This window comes from Pteropus alecto, unplaced genomic scaffold (genome assembly GCF_000325575.1).
Source record: "Pteropus alecto unplaced genomic scaffold, ASM32557v1 scaffold259, whole genome shotgun sequence".
Lineage (NCBI taxonomy): Eukaryota > Metazoa > Chordata > Mammalia > Chiroptera > Pteropodidae > Pteropus > Pteropus alecto.
This window is the reverse complement of record NW_006442492.1, coordinates 488,234-511,282: the sequence shown is the minus strand read 5'-3', so window position 1 is coordinate 511,282 and position 23,049 is coordinate 488,234. Positions and strand designations below refer to the sequence as shown.

The 23,049-nt window shown below is 40.6% G+C and overlaps 1 protein-coding gene across 1 annotated transcript in view; it reads left to right on the top strand.

Annotated features, from left to right (window-relative positions):
- Positions 1-23,049, top strand: part of MYO1H (myosin IH) — a 43,690-nt gene that overhangs the window by 7,146 nt on the left and 13,495 nt on the right. The window contains exons 6-19 of the mRNA XM_006922178.2: positions 2-157; positions 2,328-2,426; positions 3,251-3,364; positions 3,671-3,742; positions 4,396-4,515; positions 5,632-5,699; positions 6,029-6,134; positions 6,429-6,509; positions 8,494-8,585; positions 10,081-10,175; positions 13,651-13,697; positions 17,348-17,428; positions 18,082-18,187; positions 18,902-19,019. Of these exons, the coding sequence (XP_006922240.1) occupies positions 2-157; positions 2,328-2,426; positions 3,251-3,364; positions 3,671-3,742; positions 4,396-4,515; positions 5,632-5,699; positions 6,029-6,134; positions 6,429-6,509; positions 8,494-8,585; positions 10,081-10,175; positions 13,651-13,697; positions 17,348-17,428; positions 18,082-18,187; positions 18,902-19,019 (1,355 nt within the window). The remainder of the gene's footprint in view (position 1; positions 158-2,327; positions 2,427-3,250; positions 3,365-3,670; positions 3,743-4,395; positions 4,516-5,631; positions 5,700-6,028; positions 6,135-6,428; positions 6,510-8,493; positions 8,586-10,080; positions 10,176-13,650; positions 13,698-17,347; positions 17,429-18,081; positions 18,188-18,901; positions 19,020-23,049) is intronic.

Below are 23,049 nucleotides of genomic sequence, written 5' to 3'. Positions count from 1 at the left end.
CATCAGTTACTTGATAGAAAAGTCTCGTGTCGTCTATCAAAACCTGGGTGAGCGGAATTTCCACATCTTCTACCAGCTGCTAGAGGGTGGCGAAGAGGAGCTCCTTGCTTACCTGGGACTGGAGCGAGACCCCAAGCTGTACAAATACCTGTCACAGGTCAGAAGAGCCAGCACCTGGCTTTGATGATCCTTCGGAGGGTGGATCAGGGGTATTTGTGGGGGCTTCTATGGGATGTCCACGAACTTTCTCATTACTATTATGAAGGTATCCTACTGACTGGTTTCTTGACACTTATCAAAACCCCTCCTTTTATGCCTGCCAGGTGTATCATCTTGGTAAAGTCAGTATCTAGGTGAGTGGTTCTCTGCCCCTGCTGAAATTAGAATCAACTGAGGAGCTTTTTAAACATACAAATGCCTGGGCTCTACTCTCCAGAGATTCAGATTTAATTGGTCTGGGGTGGAGCCTGGACATCAGCATTGTTTTAACACTTCCCTGAGATTATAAATGTAATTAAATTAATCCCAAAGATTCTAAGGCACAGTGAGGCGAGAACTGCTGATTTGGGTGTGATGGAAACTCGCTGTCCATCTATGTCCACAGCTTATGCTCCATTGTTTTGCCTTCTAATCCAGTTTGGAAAAGGCTTTTTGCACCTTCCTGCCTTCCATTCTAAGAATTGTTAGCTGCAAAATGAACATCCTCCCTTAAGCAATAGTGTAGGCCATTCCTATAAGCAATCTTGAGATCTAGAGTTGTAAAATTGACTCTCTGAATTTAACTTCCCAGAACTAATTTTCCTGCAGCCAGTACTAAGGTTCTAGGATGCCCAGACTATGTAGCACCGATCAGTATTTGATGTCACTGGTGCCTTTTTGTCCCAAGATTTTTGGATTTTTCTCCTCACTGGGTCTGGCTTTGAGTGGAGGTCACTTGGCAGAGTGAAAGTAGAGACGCAATTTGAGAAGGAGAAAACAGGGACTGACATTTCATAGTAAGACATGAAAAAAAAAAAACTGAAATTTATCTTGAAAAATGAAGCTAAATATTGAAAATAAACAGATCTCATGATCTCATTTTAATGTTTAACACACTTTGTGTTCATTCTTAGAACAAAGAATACATCAAATTTTACTTTTTTTCTTTTTGAGGACCTAATTTTTCCAGCTAAGCCACATTTGGCTTTCCATAGCATGATCAGCGAGAATCAATTTGTAAAAATATTCGAAAGCTTCATCCATTTTCCCAAGGGCTTCTCCCAGCCGTTGGTAATCAAATCATTCTCTTTGAAAAGATATCATGTCCTTGTTAATTTTTTCCGGACAGATTAATTTGGCCAGATTCTCATGACACAATGACTTTGGAAATGGTCTAAGAATTGGTATTCTTTTGATTGATTTCATGATGCCTGTAACTTTGGCAAGCTATGTGGCTTTACTTTGCTGTATGTTTGCACTGCTTCTAAAGCTTTAGGTAGGTGTACTCAGAGGACTGACTTGCACAGACCCTGCCCTTGATGGGCAGGAGCAGATGCTGCTGACCGTGTGGGAAAAGGGATATTTGGGAGGCTGCAGATTTAACACTGGCTAGTTCACTGGTGAATATTTTCATGGTATGACACCTTTGGCTTCCCTATGCAACAAAGAAATCTTTTAAGATAACAAATCTTCAGATAACTGGGAAACTAAGAATACCCTGTATTAATAAAACCCCTCATCTAGAATGTTTTCTCTTTAAATTATGACATTGGTCCATCTGTTACTTATTGAAAAGACAACGTCTAGAGTTAGTGAGAAAAGTCTTATCTTACCTCTGCTGGTGATCGTTTCCATATACACTGTGTTTCTCTAAATGCCAAATTTTATTTCCTTGAATGAGAGTCGTCTTCCATCTAGTCCTGCAGTAAAGTTTTTGCTGGTGGTGGCCACATGTGTCAAGATTGTTTTTCTGAATTTAAGCACTGTTATTCTCTTCTGTGTTTCAGCAGGTATTTATTGAGATAAGTGTCTTCAATTTATTTAGCAAAAATGGCAAGAAAAGCTCTTTTAAAAAACACATCAAAAGATATGTTACTAATATGTAACTTTGAAAGTTTTCCTGGAACAGAGATTTTTAAATAAAATTTCAGATAAATTTGAATAAAGCAGCAGTTGGCAAATCATCACATGCTAGGTGATTAAAGTAAAACGTGTTTTCACAGTTCAGAATGTTATGGAACTAGCTCTTGCATGCTTGGAGAGAAAACCTTTTTGATTTAGGAATAGGTCTTCACATGCCTAACTATCCTCTAAAAATGCCATTAAGTGACCCAATTCTGTGTCAACAGGGTCATGGTGCCAACGAGTCGTCTATTAATGACAAGAATGACTGGAAAACTGTTTCCAATGCCTTTTCTGTCATCGATTTTACTGAAGATGACCTTGAGGTATGGGTCTTAGAGGCAGAACTGCCAGTAGGTCTGGGATTGAGGAGATGGTTCTAGTTTTCTGGTGATTGCACGGTAAGGTTACCAGATTCAGCAAATAAAAATGTGGGACACCTACTTACATTTTAATTTCAGATAAGCAGTGACTTGATTTTTTAGTATATCACAACATCGTACGGGACTACTTACACTAAAAAATCAGTCATTACTTATTTGAAATTCAAATGTCAACTGGGTGCTCTGCATTTTTCTGGCATCTCTGTTTTTCCAGTGTTGTGTGGAAGGAGGAGGTGATGTTTCTTCTTTCCCTCAAGTTTGGTCTCAAATATTTAAATCTCATAGACGTTCACAGATAATGAATTCTCATAGAATTATTATTTACATTCCTATTTTGGAACAGATGAACAAATGATAGGATTCGTAAACATGGTTTTTACATCTTTTTGTCTTTTTTAAAATTATTAAACTATTGATCTTTTAAGACCAGAATATGATTCGAATGCATGTGTTTAGGACCCTGGCATTTGAACATTAAATAGTTTATTGGGTTGGGGGGATCTAAAAATAGAAGTGTCCTGTGCTGGAGATTGAGGCATCTTCCCCACCTTCTGCTGCTGGGGCTCTTTCTCCCCGCTTCCCTTAATATCCGAAGTGGAAGTGGCTAAGAGGCCCATTTCTGAGAGAGGAAGAAATTCGGTTATGTAAGCTCAGGGCTGGAAGTGGGAAGAAGGGTGGTTTTCCTTCGGGTATCTCCTCTGATGACATTTATCCATCAGGCAGCTGCCGTCTTCTCTCCCTCTCCTTACCACTTTCCACGTCCCTAGAATCTCTTTGGAATTATTGCCAGCATCCTACACCTGGGGAACGTTTGTTTTGGAGAGAACCACCAAGGCTGTGCCATCATACCAGTCACCCACGAGATCAAATGGATAGCCAAGGTGATGTTTGCCTTCAGAGGTGGAGAGGAAGGAGAGGGGAGGGAGGCAGCTGGATGGCAATGGTCCAAATGGCTGAGACCATGTTCTTCCAGTTGGTACTGGTTGGGAGCTCCAAAGAGTGCAGAGGCGGTGAGAACGTGGGTAAAAGCCAGTTAGTCGATGAAAGATCTAATGTGGTCTGTTTTGCATTAAAGCACAATTATCAGCCAGGGCAGAGAACCCTGGGCCTGGAAACTCCACAAACTCTTCATAAGCTAGCGAGTAAAATCGGGTCCCTGAATGGCATTTTGGTTTCCATTTATTCAGCTCCTGGGGGTCCAACCATCGGTCCTTTTGGAAGCTCTCACCCATAGAAAGATCGAAACCAAAACCGAAGAGGTAAAATGGCTCTGGGTGGAAATGTACCTGCCCTCCCCACTGCTGCTGCCTGCAGGGTGGTGGACCCAGGGGAGGCCCAACCCCCAATCCCGGCCCACCAGGTCCTGCATGGTCCACCTCCTGCCTTACCTTCCCCGTCCCTCACCATCGCACTGTCTCTAGTTCTCCATGCCTCACACTCGCCATGCCTTCCCTGTACAGAGTCTTTGCCTATGCTGTTCTCTCAACTGGGGCACTCTACTTTACGTTTCGTCTAGTCGATGCCTCCTCATCCTTTAGTCCCCAGGGGTCGCACTCTCAAGGAGCCCTCCCTGCCCCATCCCACCCCTGCCCTACAGCACCACATGTATCTCCGTATAGTACTTGTCATTCTCAACTTAAGAACGACATGATTCTTCTTTGTGTGACTTATTGACTGTCCCACCATGCCACCTCCTGCAAATGTGAGCCCAGCCCACAAAGGCTTCAATGGTCTTTGCCTTGACTGTGTCTCAGCCCAGCACAGTGCCTGGCACTCAAGAAATAGCTACTCTGTGCATGCGTACAGGCCGGGGAAGCACCTTCCCACAGCACGTATCCTTCGCTGATCATCATTTCAAAACTCGGGGCTTTTTTTTAAACCTCTGTAACAATGCAGCTGTTGTTCTTCTCAGGTGATATGCCCACTGACGCTAGAACTCTCTCTCTACGCTAGAGATGCAATGGCGAAGGCTGTTTATGGACGAATGTTCACTTGGCTGGTCAACAAAATCAATTCCTCCTTAGTGAACAAGGTTAGCCCATGTATTTTGGATGCCTTGCTCTCACTAACATGGTAATGTGATATAATCAACATCATGACTCTAAACAATTTGTGAGAACTGACTGTAAGCTCCTATGGGCAGGATGGTATCTTCTCACACCTACATTCTAGCACACAGTAGGCTCACAAAAATGCATGCTGGATGATTTTTGCAGTGTGTCCCAAAGTATGGGATGCACAGCATTCAAAATATGCCAGATGGCTTTAAGTGTAATTTTCTGTTTTAACAGTAGTATATTTAATGTGTATCAGAAAAAAATACAACTCTTTGGAACTCACCCTATGGTCACATTTTCTTTTTAAATGGAATTATTTAAATTAAAAATGGAATTTATTCAAAGCTAGAAATTAAGGAAATGATGCCAGGGGACAAGGTACGTGAGGGCGATGAAACTCTTGGAGGTGGAATGCAATGGACAGATTTGGGAGGCATCACCTCAGTGCAGGCATCCCTCAGAGTTACTGAGGGTGTGGTTCCAGACCACCACAATACAGCAAGTATCACAATAAAGTGGGTCATAATCTTTTCGCTGGTGGAAGGTCTTGCCTTCAATTTGAAAAAATGCAACATCTGTGAAGTGTAATAAAGTGAAGCACACAAAAAGATGTGTGTACGCCACGCAGATATTCAATTGTGTCCCTTTTTAAAAATAGGCATATTCTCTTTAAATAGCCATCCTCATCTGACAGCACTTGGCCCTCTATCTAAAATGATATCCATACTACCTGTCCTGTCTCATAGATAAACATCTCCTTGGCTGTTCATAGGTCTTTTCCTTTTCTTCTTTTTGGATTGAATGTAGTCTTGGGAGGCTGAGGAGCGTTGAAGCAAGGAACTAAATCAGAAGGGGAAGGTCTCACTGCTCAGGTGATGGATATGGAAGCTGGGATGGGATCTGGGCAGGCTGCAGGCAGGAGGAGTGGGCTGGGGAAAGTATTTCCACCCTAAGGTTTTTCTGTGAGCCATTGTTGGAGAGAGAAGGCATGAGCATTAATAGCCAAGTCCCAGATTTGGGAGTAGCTACCGGGTTTTGAGTGTCACAAAGTAAAAGACCTAATGATGAACAGTGTGTGTTATTCTGACTAGGAGTTCACCAAGAAAACTGTCATCGGATTGCTGGATATCTATGGCTTTGAAGTCTTTGACAAGAATGGGTGAGTTTGTTATTACCTACCAGTCCTTTGTTCTTCTTCAAGGTGTCAGTCTGGTTTAAGGCATCTCTTATTAGAATTGATTTTCCAGTCCCCAGAAGTTCTCCAGATTTGCATGGCCCCTAATTCAAAGATTGTTCCAGAAATGTAATAACAGTAAAAAGTGCAAATATCTTTTAGCCCACTCTTGTGACCTAGTTTATAAATTATTTGATTAATAAGTGCTTTGCTGTTTCTATACTAGAAAGCATCCTTAAAAATAGTAAATACAGTTTTTTAAAAAATTGGCTTACTTGCATAGCTTTAGTTATTTAAATCTTTTGCATCTCTAGTTTTGAACAGTTCTGTATAAATTACTGCAATGAGAAACTCCAGCAACTGTTAATTGAGAGAACCCTAAAAGCAGAACAGGCAGAATATGAAATGGAAGGTATAGAGGTAAAGGTTTTGATGTTTTTCTCTTCATTTGATTTCTTAATCTAGTGAAATGTTGACTTGAGAATGTTTTTTCATTGGTAATTTTTCCTGATTAGTACTAAGAATTATTTTTCACACCTTCTCTGCTTGTTTCTTGGGAAATCATTTTGACTTTCAGAAAGTATTATTATTATTTTTTAATATTAGAGATAATCAGATTTGGGGGGAAAAAGCTGAAAAATCAATTAAAAAAGAGATCTATTTTACGCTCATCTAAATCCTTCTTGGAGAATTCATTCCTCTTTGTCATTTTAGTGGGAGCCAATTCAGTATTTCAACAACAAGATCATCTGTGATTTGGTAGAAGAGAGACACAAAGGAATCATTTCCATTTTGGTGAGAAAGTTAATATGGACCTAGATCCCATACACATGGCATTTACGATACATGGCAGAACTTTTTCCCAAGTTTACAAAGGTTTGAGAGTGGAATCTACGAGATGATTAAAATGTATGAGTTGTGAGTTTTTTTGTTGGTTTGTTTTTGTTTGTTTGTTTGTTTTTGTTGTTGAATTCTTGCTCAGAGCTTTAAGCTGAGCTTTCTCCTCTCATTTCAATGTATAGATCTACATGTTGGGTTTTTGTTTTGTTTTGTTTTGTTTTGTTTTGCTGAATTCTTGCTCAGAGCTTTAAGCTGAACTTTCTCCTCTCATTTCAATGTATAGATCTATATTATAGCCCATCTGGAGATAGCAAGGAAAGACCTTTGAAACGAGAGGATGCATTATCGATCTTCCGTAGACTTGGAAGAATGAGCCCGAAAATGGGATCCAGTGTGGGCAGGTGTTAGGTGGCAGTTGAGAAGGGACTACTTCCATGCTTAGTACTTGGCAGGAAGCCGAAACACGTAAAGGAAGACTTCACAAAGAGCATCCATCGAGGTTGAGTTGAGGCTCCTTGGGGTGGGCTTTTGATCTTGTTTTGAACTGTCGTGACTTTTGAGAACATCAGTGTTCTCAAATCCATAACTGTTCCAATTCAAACATCAATTTTAAAAATAAAGTCTAAGGGCCAATGAGAAATGATTTCCTCGCCTTTTCATTCAGGATTGTCTGCACCATGATTTGCCTCCCTTTTAATGAAAATAACTGGTTTCCTTTTTCCTTTTGCCCCATCCCCACCTAACCACTGTGTGAATCCAGTATTCTAAAGCACGGCAGGGACACTAATGGGTAGTGACTAGTTCCCAGGAACGTGGGCACCACCTGGATTCAAATCCCAGCCCCAGCTGCTTATTAGCTATGTAACTTTAGGCAGGTGTTTTAACCTCTCTGAGTTCCAGTTTCATCATCATTAAATATGTACAATGATAACTGCACTTCCCTCAGCAGCTGTAAGGACAAATTAAGTGAGGTAATTCATGCAGAGGCCTTAGAGCTATGCCTAGTCCATGGGAGACATGCAGACTCCATTCAACAAATACTTGCCAAATGCTTACTCTGTGACAAGATTGTACCCTGTGCTTTGGGACACAGCATTGGACAAAACAGACCAAAACCCCTGCACTCACATGGAGAGAGTGACAGCAAACAGGTTGATGGGCAAAATGTGTAGATTGTGCAATGGAGAAAAAAGAAAAAAAAATTAGATGTGCTGGAGAGGGGAGCTCAATTTTAGGTAAGATGGTTTAGGAAGGACTCACTGAGAAAGTGACACTTGACCTGACAAAGACCTAAAAGAGGTGAGGACACAGGCTGTGTGGACATCTGGGGAAGCATGTTCCTGGAAGCAAGGACTGACGTTAAGCTAGCATATGTGCATTCAATGTTCATATGGATTGCTAGACGAGTATTTTAAAATCTTTTAGTAATAAATCCTTGTTTTCATTTCATTTTCCATAGACAAGATCAGAAAGCATAGAAATGCTACTTTATAAGGGTTGTCTCACCAACCTTAACCGAGGTTTTTTGTTGTTTTAATAAAAGCTACAGGGTTGATTGATTCATCCTTAATTTTTTAAGATGATCAATTAAATGTTGTCCGTTGAGAAAGGCACAGCTTGAGAAGTATGAAAGGTTAGACTCAACTGGTTTTATAGCTTGCTTTCCATGAAGGCTTTGCTCCTAGCAAAAGGAGATATGCTCTTGGAGTTGTTTTTTTATGGAATTTCCAGTCTCTCTGGTTCCACAATCCCCTTATCAAATCCAAGAAGCTGAGCACATGTGATGGATGAGCCACCCTACCCTGAAATGTTCACCTGAACTTGTGTGAGATGACAGTATTTTAGTCCAGTACATTCTGCCACAGCGGGTGAAAGCATTTAAACTTGGAATTGATGGAGTGTGATCCTATGGATTGAGGCTTCTTTTTTCCTTCTGAAGGATGAAGAATGTATTCGTCCTGGTCCAGCTACAGACTTGAGCTTCCTGGAAAAACTGGAAGAGAAAGTGGGCAAGCATGCACATTTCCAAACGTATGTATCTCATTTGATAGCTGTTGTGTGGAGGAAGATCATTGAATATCCCTTTTCTCGGGTAGTGCTCCCCAGGAGTACAGCTACTTTTTCATAATAGAAATATCATTATGATACAGCAAATCATATACAACAGGTCCTCGAATAATGTCATTTCATTCTAACATTGATGAGATGCCACGGGAACTTAACTCTTATTTACATCAATTAGTCTATGGTAAAATTGGTTTCATTATATGTTGTTTTGCCACATTTCCAAGAACTATTCATGATGTTAAGTGAGGAGTTACTGTATATGCATACCTTTTTTTAGTGAAAATCAAACTCAAATGATTTCCAAGTCAGAAAATTTTAAAGATGTTGTATCTTGCTTTATTCATGATCGTTTCATATTGGACATGTCCACATGCATGAGATGGTCTTTTTTTAAAAAAAAAAAAATTCAGGTATAAAATACGTACAGTGACACGTATACCTAAACTGTACAACCCAATGAATTTTATATTTGTGTGTACCCACATAACCACCACACAGATCCAAACATAGAGCATTTCCATTATCCCAGAAGATCAACTAGAAATAAACTCAGTCTTTGAGATGAGGAAGGAATTTAAGAGCATACATATGCTCTGGAGTCAGAGGCCTGGTTTTGAATCCCGGCTCAGCCACTTACTAGACATATAACAATGGGCAAGAAACACTCATGCATCTGAGTTTCCCCTTCAACAAGATGGGGATATTAATATACCTACCATATAGCATTGTAAATGATTACATAAATCATCTAGTACAATTTTTGGCCATAGTAAGGACTCAATAAATAGTAGTGGCTTTATCAAAACTGTTGTGGGATATCAAAAAGATAAGTAAATGGAATTGGATAAGTAAATGACTCAAGAATGGAAAAATAACTTGTGGTACATTCACAAATGGTCAGCCATTAGAATGAACGATCTGTAACTATGCAATGATGTGGGTAAATCACACACATGTAAACAAGAGAAATCATTGAGCTGTATACATCTAGGCTATGTGCACTGTCAGTATATATGTCTACATGTTTCAAGAAACAGTTATTTAAAAATTACGAAGCACCAGAATCTGAAAAATGATATTGCATGAGTATTTTAGTCTCTTAACGTCATAAAAATATAAGGTAGTAAAATTGTTTCTTTGCTATCACTTAGAAAAATGGAAACTACTTCATTGTACAAATAAACATGTTCCTGTGGTTCAGGTATGTTTTTTATTCCTCAGTGCTCATGAGAAGGAAGGATCTAATTTTAGAGAGACCTTGATTTGTAGCCAGGTGAAGTCAGGCAGCAAAGCTTCCTGGGAGCTGCTGTATGTGGTTAGCTTTCAGTGCCAGCCTTCAGTTAACTGTCGTGGTCCTAAACACCTTTTCAGAGCCCTCTCTGTTTGCTTTATGTGCTGGTGCATTTTGTTGCCATGAAGTAGAAAGGTTCAGCTCTTGTCTGTTTCTGTTTTTCTGTAGCCGGAAGCTGGCAGGTCCTAAGGGCCGAAAGAGGATTGGCTGGATGGAGTTCCGACTCTTCCACTATGCAGGAGAGGTCACATACTGCACCAAAGGTGAGTGTCCTGGGGGCACAGGCCACAAGTCACAGCCATGCAGATGCCTCTGTGTCCACTGAAGAAATACTGCATACCCTTCTCCACATGTTCCCTAGCCCCACATTTGAAGTGTGCCATTTGAAGTCTTTTAAAATTTATTTACTACGTGTATATATATCCACTTTGAGATAATTCACACATCATATATTTCACCCATTTAAAGTAAACAATTCAATAGTTTTTAGTGTATTCATTAATATAGTTGCATAACCATCACCATAGTCAATTTTAGAACATTTCATCGCCCCCAAAAGAAACTTGTACACATGAGCAGTCACTCCCCATTTTCTCCCAAACTCATTCCCCACAGCCCTAGGCAACAAGCCAATCTGCTCTGTCTTTGTAGATTTGTTGATTCTGCATATTGCTTATAAATGGAAACATACAATATGTGGTCTTTTCTGTCTAACTTCTTTCACTTTGCATGTTTTTAAGATTCATCCATTGTGTCATTCCTTTTCATTGCCAAATAATCCATTGTATGGATATATACCACATTTTGTTCATCCATTCATCACTTGATGGGCATTTGGGTTGTTTACACTTCTTGGCTGTTATGAATAATGCTGCTCTGAATGTGCCTGTATACGTGTTTGTGCGGATATGTTTCCGTCTTTCTTGAGTAGATACCTAGGAGTGGATTGTTGGTCATATGGTAACTCTATGCTAGACCATTTGAGTCCCTACCAAGTTGTTACAAAGTGGTTGCATTATTTTACCTTCCCATTAGCAGTGTATGAGGTTTCCAATTTCTCCACATTCTCATCAACACATGTTATTGTCTGCCTATTCATTCCAGCCATCCTAGTGGGTGTGAATACTCTATCTATTCTGGTTTTGATTTGCATTTCCCTAATGACTAAAGATGCTGAGCATCTTTTCATGTGTTTATTGGCCATTTTCATATCTTCCTTGGAGAAACATCTATTCAGATCCTTTGCCCATTTTAAAAATTGGTTTGTCTTCTTTTTATGGACTTGTAAGAGTTCTTTATATATTCTGGATACAAGTTCCTTACCAGCTATATGATTTGCAGAGATTTTCTCTAATCTGTGGTTGTCTTTTCACTTCTTTAATGGTTTCCTTTGAAGCCCTGAAGTTCTTATTATGAAGCCCACTTAATTTTTTTCTACTTAATAGAATGTTTTCAAGGTTCATCCATGCTGCTACTTCTTTTTTGTTGCCAGGTAATGTTCCACTGCATGGATATACCACATTTTATTTATGCATTCATCAGTTTATAGACATTTGTTTATACTTTTTGGCTATTATAAGTAATGCTGCTATGAATATTTTCTTTCAAAATATTTTAAAAACATTTTCTTTTGTTACCTCTGATTTAGGTTCTAAATTATTTTTACTTCTAAATAAGTTTATTTCTCTAAGAATCTTTAAAAAGTGATATAACATGTATTAGGTTTTTTCCCCTTAAATGCAGAGTGGTATAAAAAAGAAAAACTTTAGGACAAATCTTTCCATTTATATAGTCTATTGATTTTTGTTTAAAGAATAATAGTAATATACATGTAAGGCTGGAAATTGCTGACAGCATAGAAAAGAAAATTAAAAGCCCCTTTTACCCATTATCTCCCCTGAAGTAACCACAAGAACCAACAGATTCTTGTTATTCTGTTTCATATTTTTGCATTTTTCACTTAAGGAATTTTGGAGATCATTTGGATTCCAACTAACATTAATTGAGCACTTACTCTGGGCATTGTCTCAGGTCCTTTACCTCTGTTGTTCACTTAAATGTTACAGAACTCAGTGAGGTGGGGGAGCATTATTATCCCCCTTTTCATCTATGAGGCAACTGAACTCAGAGAAATTAAGTTGCCCAAGGTCACACAGCTAGTAAGGGGCAGAGTTGGGGTATAGACTCGCCTTTTTGCCTCTAGACCTGCATGTACTCTTCCCAGAAGAATACAGGCTCTACCACATTTCTTTTGAAAAGCTAAGGCATTCCTCATAGGGATGTGTTTTGTCATCTATTTGACACTAGATGTTTCTAAGTTTGTCTCTTACACTGCTACGTCTGACGTCTTTGTATATTTTACTTGGCCAACTTGTGCACATTATATACATAGGATAAATTCCCAGAAGTGGCATTGCTGAGGTAAGGGTTCTGTCAGACTTCGTTTTGACCACTTCTTGGTATATACACAAAAGAATTGAAAGCAGGGACTTGAATGGGCATTTGTACACCCATTCTATAGCAGCATTATTCGCAATAGCCAGAAGGTGAAAACAACCCAGGTTTCCATTGATGGATGAATGGATAAACAAAACGTGGTATATAAAAACCAATAGAACATTATTCAGCCATAAAAAGGAAGTATAACACATGCTACAACATGGATGAACTGTGGAAACATTATACTAAGTGAAATAAGGCAGACACAAAAGGATACTGTTTGATTTTACTTATGTGAGATACCTAGAGTAGTCAAATTTATAGACAGAAAGTAAAGTAAGGATTATCAGAAGCTGGAGGAGGAGGGAATGGGGAGGTAGTGTTTAAGAGGTACAGAGTTTGGGAAGACAAAAACATTCTAGAGACGGATGGTAGTGATGGTTACACAACATTGTGAATTCACTTAATGCCACTGAAGTATATACTTAAAAATGGTTAAAATGGTAGATTTTATGTTATGTATATTTTACTACAATAAAAATTTTAGTTTTGATAACTCGAAATTGTCATTTTAAAAGGTTGTATCTTAGACATTTTGATGCATGTCTTTTCTAGCTGGTTTTGACTTTATAATGCCACTTTGTTCCTCATTTAATTAATCGATGAGGTTTTAAGTGAGCACTCTAAGCCAAATTTTAACATTGGAAATGATATGTCTTCCTTTGTATGAAGATGTATGATGCTTGAGTTTGATTTTTCTTAGCAGTGGGCCTGATTTCCTCATCCATCTGCATAGTCTCACCTGGTGGCTCTTAACATTCAGTGCCCCATCCATTATTTCGATGTCATTCATTATATGTATAGTTCTTTGCTACTGGACTAGGGTACGCATACAATGCTCAATAAAGTAAAGGCTGTATGTTCATGCGGTAGCTCATTGTGATTTAGAGGGTAGCATGTGTGCCATAAGTTCGGATCTGAGGACCTGGTTCTCAGAGATGAATTTACCCCCAGGGACAACTTGCAATGTCTTGAGACATATTCGATTGTCACAACTGGAGAAGGTGCTACTATCATCTAGTGGGTAGAGGCCAGGGATTCTGCTAAACATCCTACAGTGTACAAGATGGTTTCCACAACAGAGAATTATCCAGCCCCAAATGCCATAGTGCTGAGGCTGAGAATTCTCGTCTAATGCTAGGAGATTATTTTTAGCATTTCCCTTTGAATCAATTGGGATGGAATTGCATTTTTAGGCAAAGCCATTGATTCAAAAATTTTTTACTCAATGTTTTGTAGGATTCTTGGAAAAAAACAGTGATCTCCTCTATAGGCATCTGAAAGAGGTAAGTCTGAAACTTAACTGTATGTGTTTCTGATGGGTATGAGATATCACCTGTGACATCGATTTTGGGGTAAATATGGTCTTCCAGATTTTCCATGAGCTACGTTAGAACTCCAGCATGTCATGGCTAGAACACACATTTATTATCATCTGTGTGAACCTTTCATTCAATAAACCCGTTCAAGTGTGTGTGGTGCCCCTTCCATGGGCCAGGTGCTGTGCTAAGTCTGGAGTTTTAGCAGTAAACAAGACAGTCCTTTTTCTCATGGGGCTTTCCATCATTTGGTGGGGGGTGGGGGGGTGGGAGGGAGAATAGTGGCCAAGAATAAGTATATACGTACATAAATAAGTTATCCTTCAGTGAAAAGTGCTATAAAGAGAAATAAGCAAGGAATTGTGGTTGAGGGGGACATTTTAAAGTTAGTTTAGAGGATCAGAGAAAACACCCCTGTAGAAGTGACTTTAAGCTGAAAGCTGAGTGAGACTGATCCTGGCCATGGAAAGATCGGGGTTACTCCAGGTAGAGGAACCAGCTGTGTGCAAAGGTCCTGAGGCCCAGACAAGCTCACTGTGTGTTCAGTGAGAGGTAATGTTAAGAGTCTATTACCTAACATTAGATGGATGGTAGAGGGGGCTGAGGGCTCAGCAGGGTCCCCAGGGTGGAGTAGGAAATATACTGGGGTGAACATGAACTGAGGATGAGGAAACTGAGACCCAGAGAGGTTGTGACTTGCTCAAGGTCACATCTCAAGGTAAGGCAAAGACCAAGATTAGTCCCTGGGGCTAACTCCCAGTCTTCTTCCATATAAGCCACTAATCAGAGAAGCCTTGGGTTTTTAAAGCCTTCATTTTATATTGAGATAGTTAACTGTTTTGTACCAAGTTGTATTTTATTTAATTATCTTGGTCTATAAAAAGCTTAGACCTAGAGGAGACATTATTATGGTGAACACGGAAATGATTCATTGGAGGAATGTTTTCTGCCCTTCCCGATCTTTCTCTACCACTTCTAAGACTCCTTGTCCCAAACTCCAGGATTCAGGTTAGAGAAGTGATTCTTAACTTTGGATCTCTGCTCCAGGTGGGTCTCTCTGGGTCTGAATGTCAACCTGACCCTGTCCCCACTGGGGGTCTCATGACAGATGTCCTCATCGGTGTCTTTCTCTTGAAGTCACTGTGAATGACACAGGAGTAGAAGGGCCTGGCTGACAAATGGAAGATAAAATTTCTCTCGTGGCTTTCCCCTCTACGGGCCATGCCCAGTCCCTTTACAAACCATCCACGGAGGTGCTTCACAGGGAAAATCTCCAAGTCTGTTGCTTCACCAACCAGGCTGAAGTTTCTTGTACTTTTTTTTGACTTTGAGATGGGTCATTTCTACTTTTTTCTCTCTCGTCTGCAATTTACTCTTTCATGCCCCTGTAAATTTAGAATCCAAGTGGGTTAAACAAGAAAACATGTTTTTTATTTAAAAAATTAAAAAATTGTGGTAAATTATATATATTAAAATTTACCGTCTTAATAATTTTTATTGAGATTTAATTGATACATAACAGTGTGTTAACTGTAGGAGTACAACATAATGATGTATTTGTATATGTCATATGATTATCACAAGTTTAGTCAACATCCATCACCTCACAAGATTATACATTTTTTCCTTAGGAGGACTTTTAAGATTTACTCTCTTAGCAACTTTTCAGATACACAATACAATATTGTTAACTGTAGCCACCATGCTGTGCATTACATCCCCATGATTTATTTAGTCTGTAAAATAAAAAGTTTGCCCCTTTTGACCACCTTTGCCCATTTCACCACTCCCGCCCCGCTTCTGGCAGCCACCAATCCGTTTTGTTTATATGAGTTGGGGCATCACCACCGTCCACCTCTAGACTCTTTTCATGTTGTAAAACTGAAACTCTGTCCTCATCAAACAATAGCTCCCTATTCCACCTTCCCCACAGCCCCTGGTAACCAGCATTCTGCTTCGTCTCTATGAGTTTGACTGCTCTAGGTATCTCATATAAGTGGAGTCATATAATAATTGTGTTTTTGTGACTGGCTTATTGCACTTAGCATATATCCTCAAGGTTCATCCATGTTGTAGCGTGTGTCAGGATTTCCTTCCTTTTTAAGGCTGAACAATATTCCATTGTATGGCTATAAGGAAAAAAAATTTTTTAGTGTCAAATTAAATTTTTTCTAAATTAAAGACTTTTGGTAATATAGATTATTTTGAAATTCTGTACATGGGGAAAAGAAAACCAAACAGGACAAAAGCCAATGTCCTTGGTCCAATATCACCTAGTGGTTCTGCTATGAGCCAGCTGATCTTATCAGTTTATTGTGTATCTTTCCAGGGCTGGGCTGGTACAGACCAGAAAGTGTGTGTGTGTGTGTGTGTGTGTGTGTGTGTGTGTGTGTGTGTGTGTGTATCTCCCCCCACTCTTTTTCCTTCTCTTTGCACAATAATAACACACCATACAAGCAATACTGTATCTCGCTTTTTTTCATGTAACATCTTATCTTGGAGATTGTTCTTTATTTAATACAAATTTTGGGGGCGACATTGGTTAATAATAACATTATGTAGGTTTCAGGTATATAGCTTTATAATACAACATCTGTATACTCTACTGTGTGCCACCACCTTAAGTCTAGTGTCCTTCTGTCACCATGTTTTTGACCCCCTTTCCTCTCTGGTAACCACCATTTTGTTGTCTGTATCTCCGTTTTTTTGTTGTTTTTTGTTTTTTGTTCATTTGTTGCTTTTTGCTTTATATCCCACATATGAGTGAAATCATATGGTTCTTGTTATTTTCTGTCTGACTTATTTCACTTAGCATGATATTCTCAAGATCCATCCATGGTACGAGTGGCAATATTTCATCTTTTAATGGCTGAGTAGTAGTCCATTGTATATATGTACCATATCTTCTTTATTTAATTATCCATTGAAGGACACTGGGTTTGGTTCCATACCTTGGCTACTGTATATAATGCTGCAATGAACGTAGGGATATATAGCTTTACAAATAACTGCTTTCAAATTTGGAAGGTAGATACCCAGAGCGGGGATTGCTGGGTCATACTGTAGCTCTATTTTTAATTTTTTGAAGAATCTTCATACTGTTTTCCACAGTGGCTGAACCAATTTACATTCCCACCAGCATTGTGTGAGGGTTCCCTTTCTCCACATATTCTCCAGCACTCATTATTTCTGGTCTTATTTATGATCGCCATTCTAACAGGTGTGAGGTGGTATCATTGCAGTTTTGATTTGCATTTCCATTATAGCTAGTGATGTTGAGCATCTTTTCATATATCTGTTGGCTGTATGTATGTCTGTCTTTGAAGATCATTCTCAAAGAACCCGCTGACCTTGTAGCAGCTAGGCTGGAGTAGAAACAGTTATGGCTTCATCGTGTCCAAGGAAAAACAGTCAGATGGCCTCAGCAAGTAGATATGGCAGTGGATATAGTATTTGAACATTTTCTTTCACACTTGATTGTATTTTTTTCCCTCTTCTTCAAGGGCTTCTGTAGCAAATGGCTCTGGTCCATCGTGCACACTCATGTGAGCTTATCTGAAAGCCCCATAGTGATTTGTGAAGAAGCAAATGTGGTGCTCATTTCTCTTTGCTTACAGGTGCTGTGCAGGTCCAAAAACAGCATCCTAAAGGAATGCTTCCTGGTAGCCGAGTTAGAAAACCGGAGAAGGTCGCCAACGGTGAGTGGGTAAAATGCCCAGGAAAAATTTAAAGGCAGCAAAAATCAGCCAGAGGGTGCAGTTACCTCTGGCTCCCTACACTTCTCAAGTTCTCCCCTTTTTCTTGAAGTATGACTCTCTAACAGAGTCTACTAAATATATACTTTCCAAGGTTAGCAAGCAGTGTGGTCATTTGCAGACATTCACTGACCACCTACTGTGTGTCGGGCACTGTGCTGGATTTAGCAAGAACAAAACAGACAATGTCCCTGAGCGTATGGGACTTACCGTCTAGTGGGAGATGGTATAGGAAAATGCCATCAAATAAAGAACGTAACAGCAGTGTGAGTGCAATAAAGGAAGCTTGGTATTAAGGAAATAGGAAGGAGATGGGGGCCATAGGCTCAGCGGTGATGCTGGCTCCTAGGAGGCGCTCACCGCCTACTTGCTGAGTGAGTGAAGCATCCTGTAAGGATGTCCAACTTCTGCTTAACCAGACTGAGCTTGAGCTCCTCAGGCTAGGACATCCAAAACCTTCCTTTCATGGGTGAAATGATAACAGGTAGGATAGTCTGTCGAGAGTGTGGGACTTAAAGGGCCAGAGTCTTATGCCCAACCCAGTCTTCTCAGTATTAATTGGGAGTAGCAACGTCTATTTATTTTTTTCCCTGCAGGTGGGAACTCAGTTTAAAAACAGCCTGAGCAGCCTTCTGGAAATTCTCATCTCCAAGGAACCTTCATACATTCGTTGCATCAAGCCCAATGAGAGGAAGGAACCCAGTGAGTTGTGAATCATTCTGAACACTGAGCTCAGGACAATGAGGCTGGGAGGAAAACCAAGATGGTAGTGGGTGAAAATCCTAAAAACTACCACAGGCTTGCTCATTCTTCTCTGGACATGAATTGTTTTCATTTTTAATAATAGAAGGTAAATTAGTAGGGAGGGGGGTTCCTTCGGTGGTGAGCATTGCTCAGATTTTGGCCTATTTCAAGAGCAATGCAGCTGAGCTAGGCAGGCGTCACAGGCGAGGGGAAGTAATGTTGCTCCTTTGTAGCCACTGAACAATCTTAACTTGGTATTTTCTAAGCCCTTGTCATGGTCTATAACAGAGTCACACGGTCAAGGCTTAGAGAGGCCAGGCCGGAAGAACAAATAAGTGAAGCAGACTAGACGTAAGGCAATAGGGAGTAGAGGGGACTGCGGCAAACTAGAGAGGATACACCCTATCTAAAGGGGCAGCAGTACTCTCTTCCAGCCATTGTCGTCATGTGGGACTCTGGGCCCAGAATGGTCAGATCTCATGTTTTTTTAAGAGAAACCAGAAATCCAGATTTTTCTATAAGATTCCCCCATTAAACATAATTAGGGTCTAAGAAAACATATCTGTGGCTAAACCCAGCTCACAGATCGTCAGCTTGCAGCCTCTGGTCTGTCTTGGTTGAAACGGAGCCACGGGGTCCTTTACTGTCATTCTCCCTTTTATGTTTCCAAAGGCAAGTTTGATGACTTCCTTATAAGGCATCAGGTCAAATACCTAGGGCTGATGGAACACCTGCGGGTGAGAAGGGCCGGCTTTGCGTACCGGCGGAAATACGAGCATTTCTTACAAAGGTAAAGTTTATTTTGTTGATCTGAAGTCAAGTCAAACATCTAGAGTAGCCCCTCCTTATCAACAGAGGGTATGTTGATAAGGAGGGGCTACTCTAGATGTTTGACCCCCAGTGGATGCCTGAAACTGGATAGTACCGAACCGTGTATATACTGTTTTTTTCTATTATGCAGACTTATGATAAAGTTTAATTGATAAATTAGGCACAGTAAGAGATTAACAACAATAACTAATAATAAAGTAGGTCAATTATAACAATATACTGTCATAAAAGTTATGCGAATATAGTCTCTCACAAAGTATCTTATTGTACTGTACTCGCCCTTCTTGTGATGATGTGAGATGATAAAATTCCTTAAGAACTTTCTTTCACCTTTTCATTTAAAGAAAGCACTTTATGGCTCCTCTTTGGCATGTCCGCATTGCTAGCATCACTACTCTCGTGCTTCGGGGCCATTATTAAGTAAAACAGGGGTGACTTGAACACAGGCCCTGCAATACCAGGACAGTCGATCTGATAACCCAGACGGCTACTAAGTGACAAATGGCGGGGAGTGTGCACAGCGGGGATTCGCTGGACAAAGGGACAATTCATGTCCCGGTGGGGCAGAGCCGGATGGCACGAGATTTCATCACGCTACTCAAAACAGCAAGCAATTCAAAACGTATGAATTGTTTATTTCTGGAATTTTCCATTTAATATTTTCAGACCGTGGTTGACCGCAGGTAACAAACATCGGAAGGTGAAACCACAGATAAGGGGGGACCACTGTACTAGATGCCAGTCTCTGGATGAGGCAATGAGTAACAACAGGCCTCAAGGAACTCAGTTTGGTTCTTTCCCGCTATAGCTGTAACGGTGATTAAACACTCACATTTCAGTGAATAGGAAGCCAACTCAGTTCGCCACCTTCCCTTCATTTCACTAAGTCCTCATCTTTTCGGAATTAAGGAAACACAAAGCTGAATGCGTAGACCTGCCACCAGGGGGCAGATGTGGGTGGCGCTCTTCTTGGGTCTGTACTTGGCTGGAGAAGATCCTTCCCAAGGTGACCATAGGTGCTGATTTAGTGCTGTCAGCCTGGGGGCGATGCCCTTGGCCTCGTGGCCTGTTAAGAGAATTGGGTGTAGTGGTGGGAGCATAGGCATTGGAGCCACACAGACTTGGGTGGGATTCCCCATTCTGTCTCTTCCATCTGTGACCTATTTCTTCAGGTGTAACGTAGGGATTAAATTGTCTGCTCTCAAATTCATGAGAATTTAATGATCTCCCTCACCACTAACACCACCATTGCCCAAATTTGCTTGTACACCAATATCTCATTTGTGGTAGGTAGGCTGCATATGAATTTCTTGCCCAAATTGCAATATACTCTCATACTCTGAAGAGAAGCATAAGGAAATGGTCATTTTTGTAGGTGAACATGGTTGAATATCAGCAACTGTATATTTCAACCTAAATTAGGCTTCTTTTGAAGTATGACTTTATAATCACAAAAAAGCACGTGCATGAACTTCTATTTTTAATTGAATTCCTTGCATTTTGCAACTGAATGTCAAGATCCTGAGCTCTGAAACTTTAGCTAATTTTCTTTTGTTCTTACTTTTAGACACTAACTTTGTGGTCCTAGATTTTTCTCTACTGAGGATCATGCTTGTTTTTCTCCCATGAGCCTCGTGTAGTTAAAATTGATATCTATGTATATTAAATAATCTCTTCCCTCACTGTTATATTAATGATCTACCTGCCGATCTGAACTTCTGATTAGCATAATCAGCATTAACCTTTTGATTTGATACAATTTCAGCTAAACACACCTAGGATTTTATTGATGCGTGTGAAACCATCTTGAGAAAAGGTGTGATTGTCTTTGGGTTGTAGAAACAGTAGAAAGAGATATGGACAATCCCACCCCAAATACTACCTTGAAGCCTCCCAAGGGAGGCCCAGGACCTCTGCATAGCTTTGCTCTACACTGTTGGTACATTTGGAGAGGCATTTTCATCGCAATCCTCAAATCCATAGAACCTTAAAACACTATCATAGATATCCACCCCCTCGCTCCACCCCCGCCCCGGAGGCCCGTATGGAAGGCAGCATGAAGGAAACACAGGATCCTCATGCAGTCATGTTGAAGGCTGGCTGTCACACCACTTTCCTCTTTGTCCCCTCTCCTTTTTTCTTTCATCTGTCATCATTTCTGGACCATTCTGCCAATGCATAGCCATGGTCTTCTCTTTTTAAACAGCTTTATTAAGATATAATTCACATACTATGCAGTTCACTCCAAGTGTCAATGGCTTTTAGCGTTCACAGGCATGTGTAGGCACAGTCCCTTTTAGAACATTTTCGTCACCTTGAAAAGAAACCCTGTACCGTTTAGCAATAAACCCCTATCTCCTTACCCTCAGCAACCACTAATCCACTTTCTGTCTCTGCAGATTTCCCTATGCTGGCCATTTCATACAAATGGAGTCCTTTGTATGATATGTGGACTTATTGTATCTGGCTGCTTTCACTTAGCGTAATGTTTGCAAGGTTTATCCATGTTGTAGCATGGATCATATTTCCTTCCTTTTTTGTGGCTGAATGATATTTCATTGCATGGATAGACCACATTTTATTTATCCATCCATTCATCTGTTGATAGGCATTTGGGTTGTTTCCACTCTTTGGCTATTCCGAATGCTGCTGCTAGGACCATTCACGTACAAGTTTTTGTGTGGACATATGTTTTCATTTCTTTGGGAATATACCTAGGAGTAAATTACTGATAATGTTTGAGGAACCACCAGACTACTTGCCAGGTCGTTTTTTGGATGTACCTCATTTTCATACCATTCACCCTATCTCATCCATCTTTCTGAAGCTCACTTCCGGAGAAGATGGCAGGAAGTAGCGGCCACTGCCCACCCCACCCCCAACACACACACACGTTTGATGTTCCATCTTCCTGGATTTTTTTGAACTTCACACATTTTTTTTTTCCTACTTTGCTGTTGTCTGAGGCTTGTTTATTCTTTCCGTAAATACCAGTGAGCACCTGCTCTGTATCAGTGCTGTCCTAGGTGCTGGGTGACAGCAGAGAACAGGACAGACCCCATCTCTGCTGCATGGAGTGCACTTTCTAGTGGGAGAGACCAGCTAAAACAAGATGATATAGGAGGTCAGGTGGGGGGAGGAGTACATTCTCTTTAGGTAAGGTGACCTGGGAGGGCCTGAGTGAAGGAGGGACAGCAGTCCAAGAAGGGAGAGCCTGGAGGTGAAAACTGGGCAGGCTCAAGGACCAGCTGGAAGGCCGGCATGGCTGAAGGTCAGTGGCCTTGTGGAGAAAAGCAGCACAGGTTCAAGGAACCAGGCTAGAGATGCCCAATCTGTGCACCTGGCCTAGCACCACTTCCCTTAATCAGGAAGCAGCTGCACTCAGGGCTGAACAGGACAGAAGTTAGTAGACCCCGTGCAGGCATTTAAAGCAACTCTCATTCCATGTGCGTCTGTCTAGCCCGTGTTTGGACAGACCTGATGGCATGTGGTAGTGGTAGTTATGAACCGGAAGGGCCCGAGGCTGCACTGCGTTACCTGGAGTTGGCATGGAAATCAGGGAAGAACATGTGACACTTAATGCCTGTCTTAGTTCAGACTGCTATAACAAAGTACCATAAAGTTGGTGGCTTATAAACAACAGAAATTTATTTCTCACAGTTCTGGAAGCTGGAAATCTGAGGTCAGGATGCCAGCAAATTCAGGTTAGAGACCTCTTCTGGGTTGCAGACTGGAGTCTTTTATAAGGGCACTAATCCCAATTCATGAGGACTCGACCCTCATGACCTAATCATCTCCCAAAGGCCCCACTTCCTAATACCATCGCATTGTAGGGGGTGGGTTAGGATTTTTCAGCATGTGAATTGGGGGGAAGGGAAGACGCAAACATTCAGTTCATTGCAATGCCCTTAATGGACTTGCATATAAAATATAATTCCAGGAAAGTAAACATTTTTTAACAGTTTAAAATTTGATTTTAAAACAATACA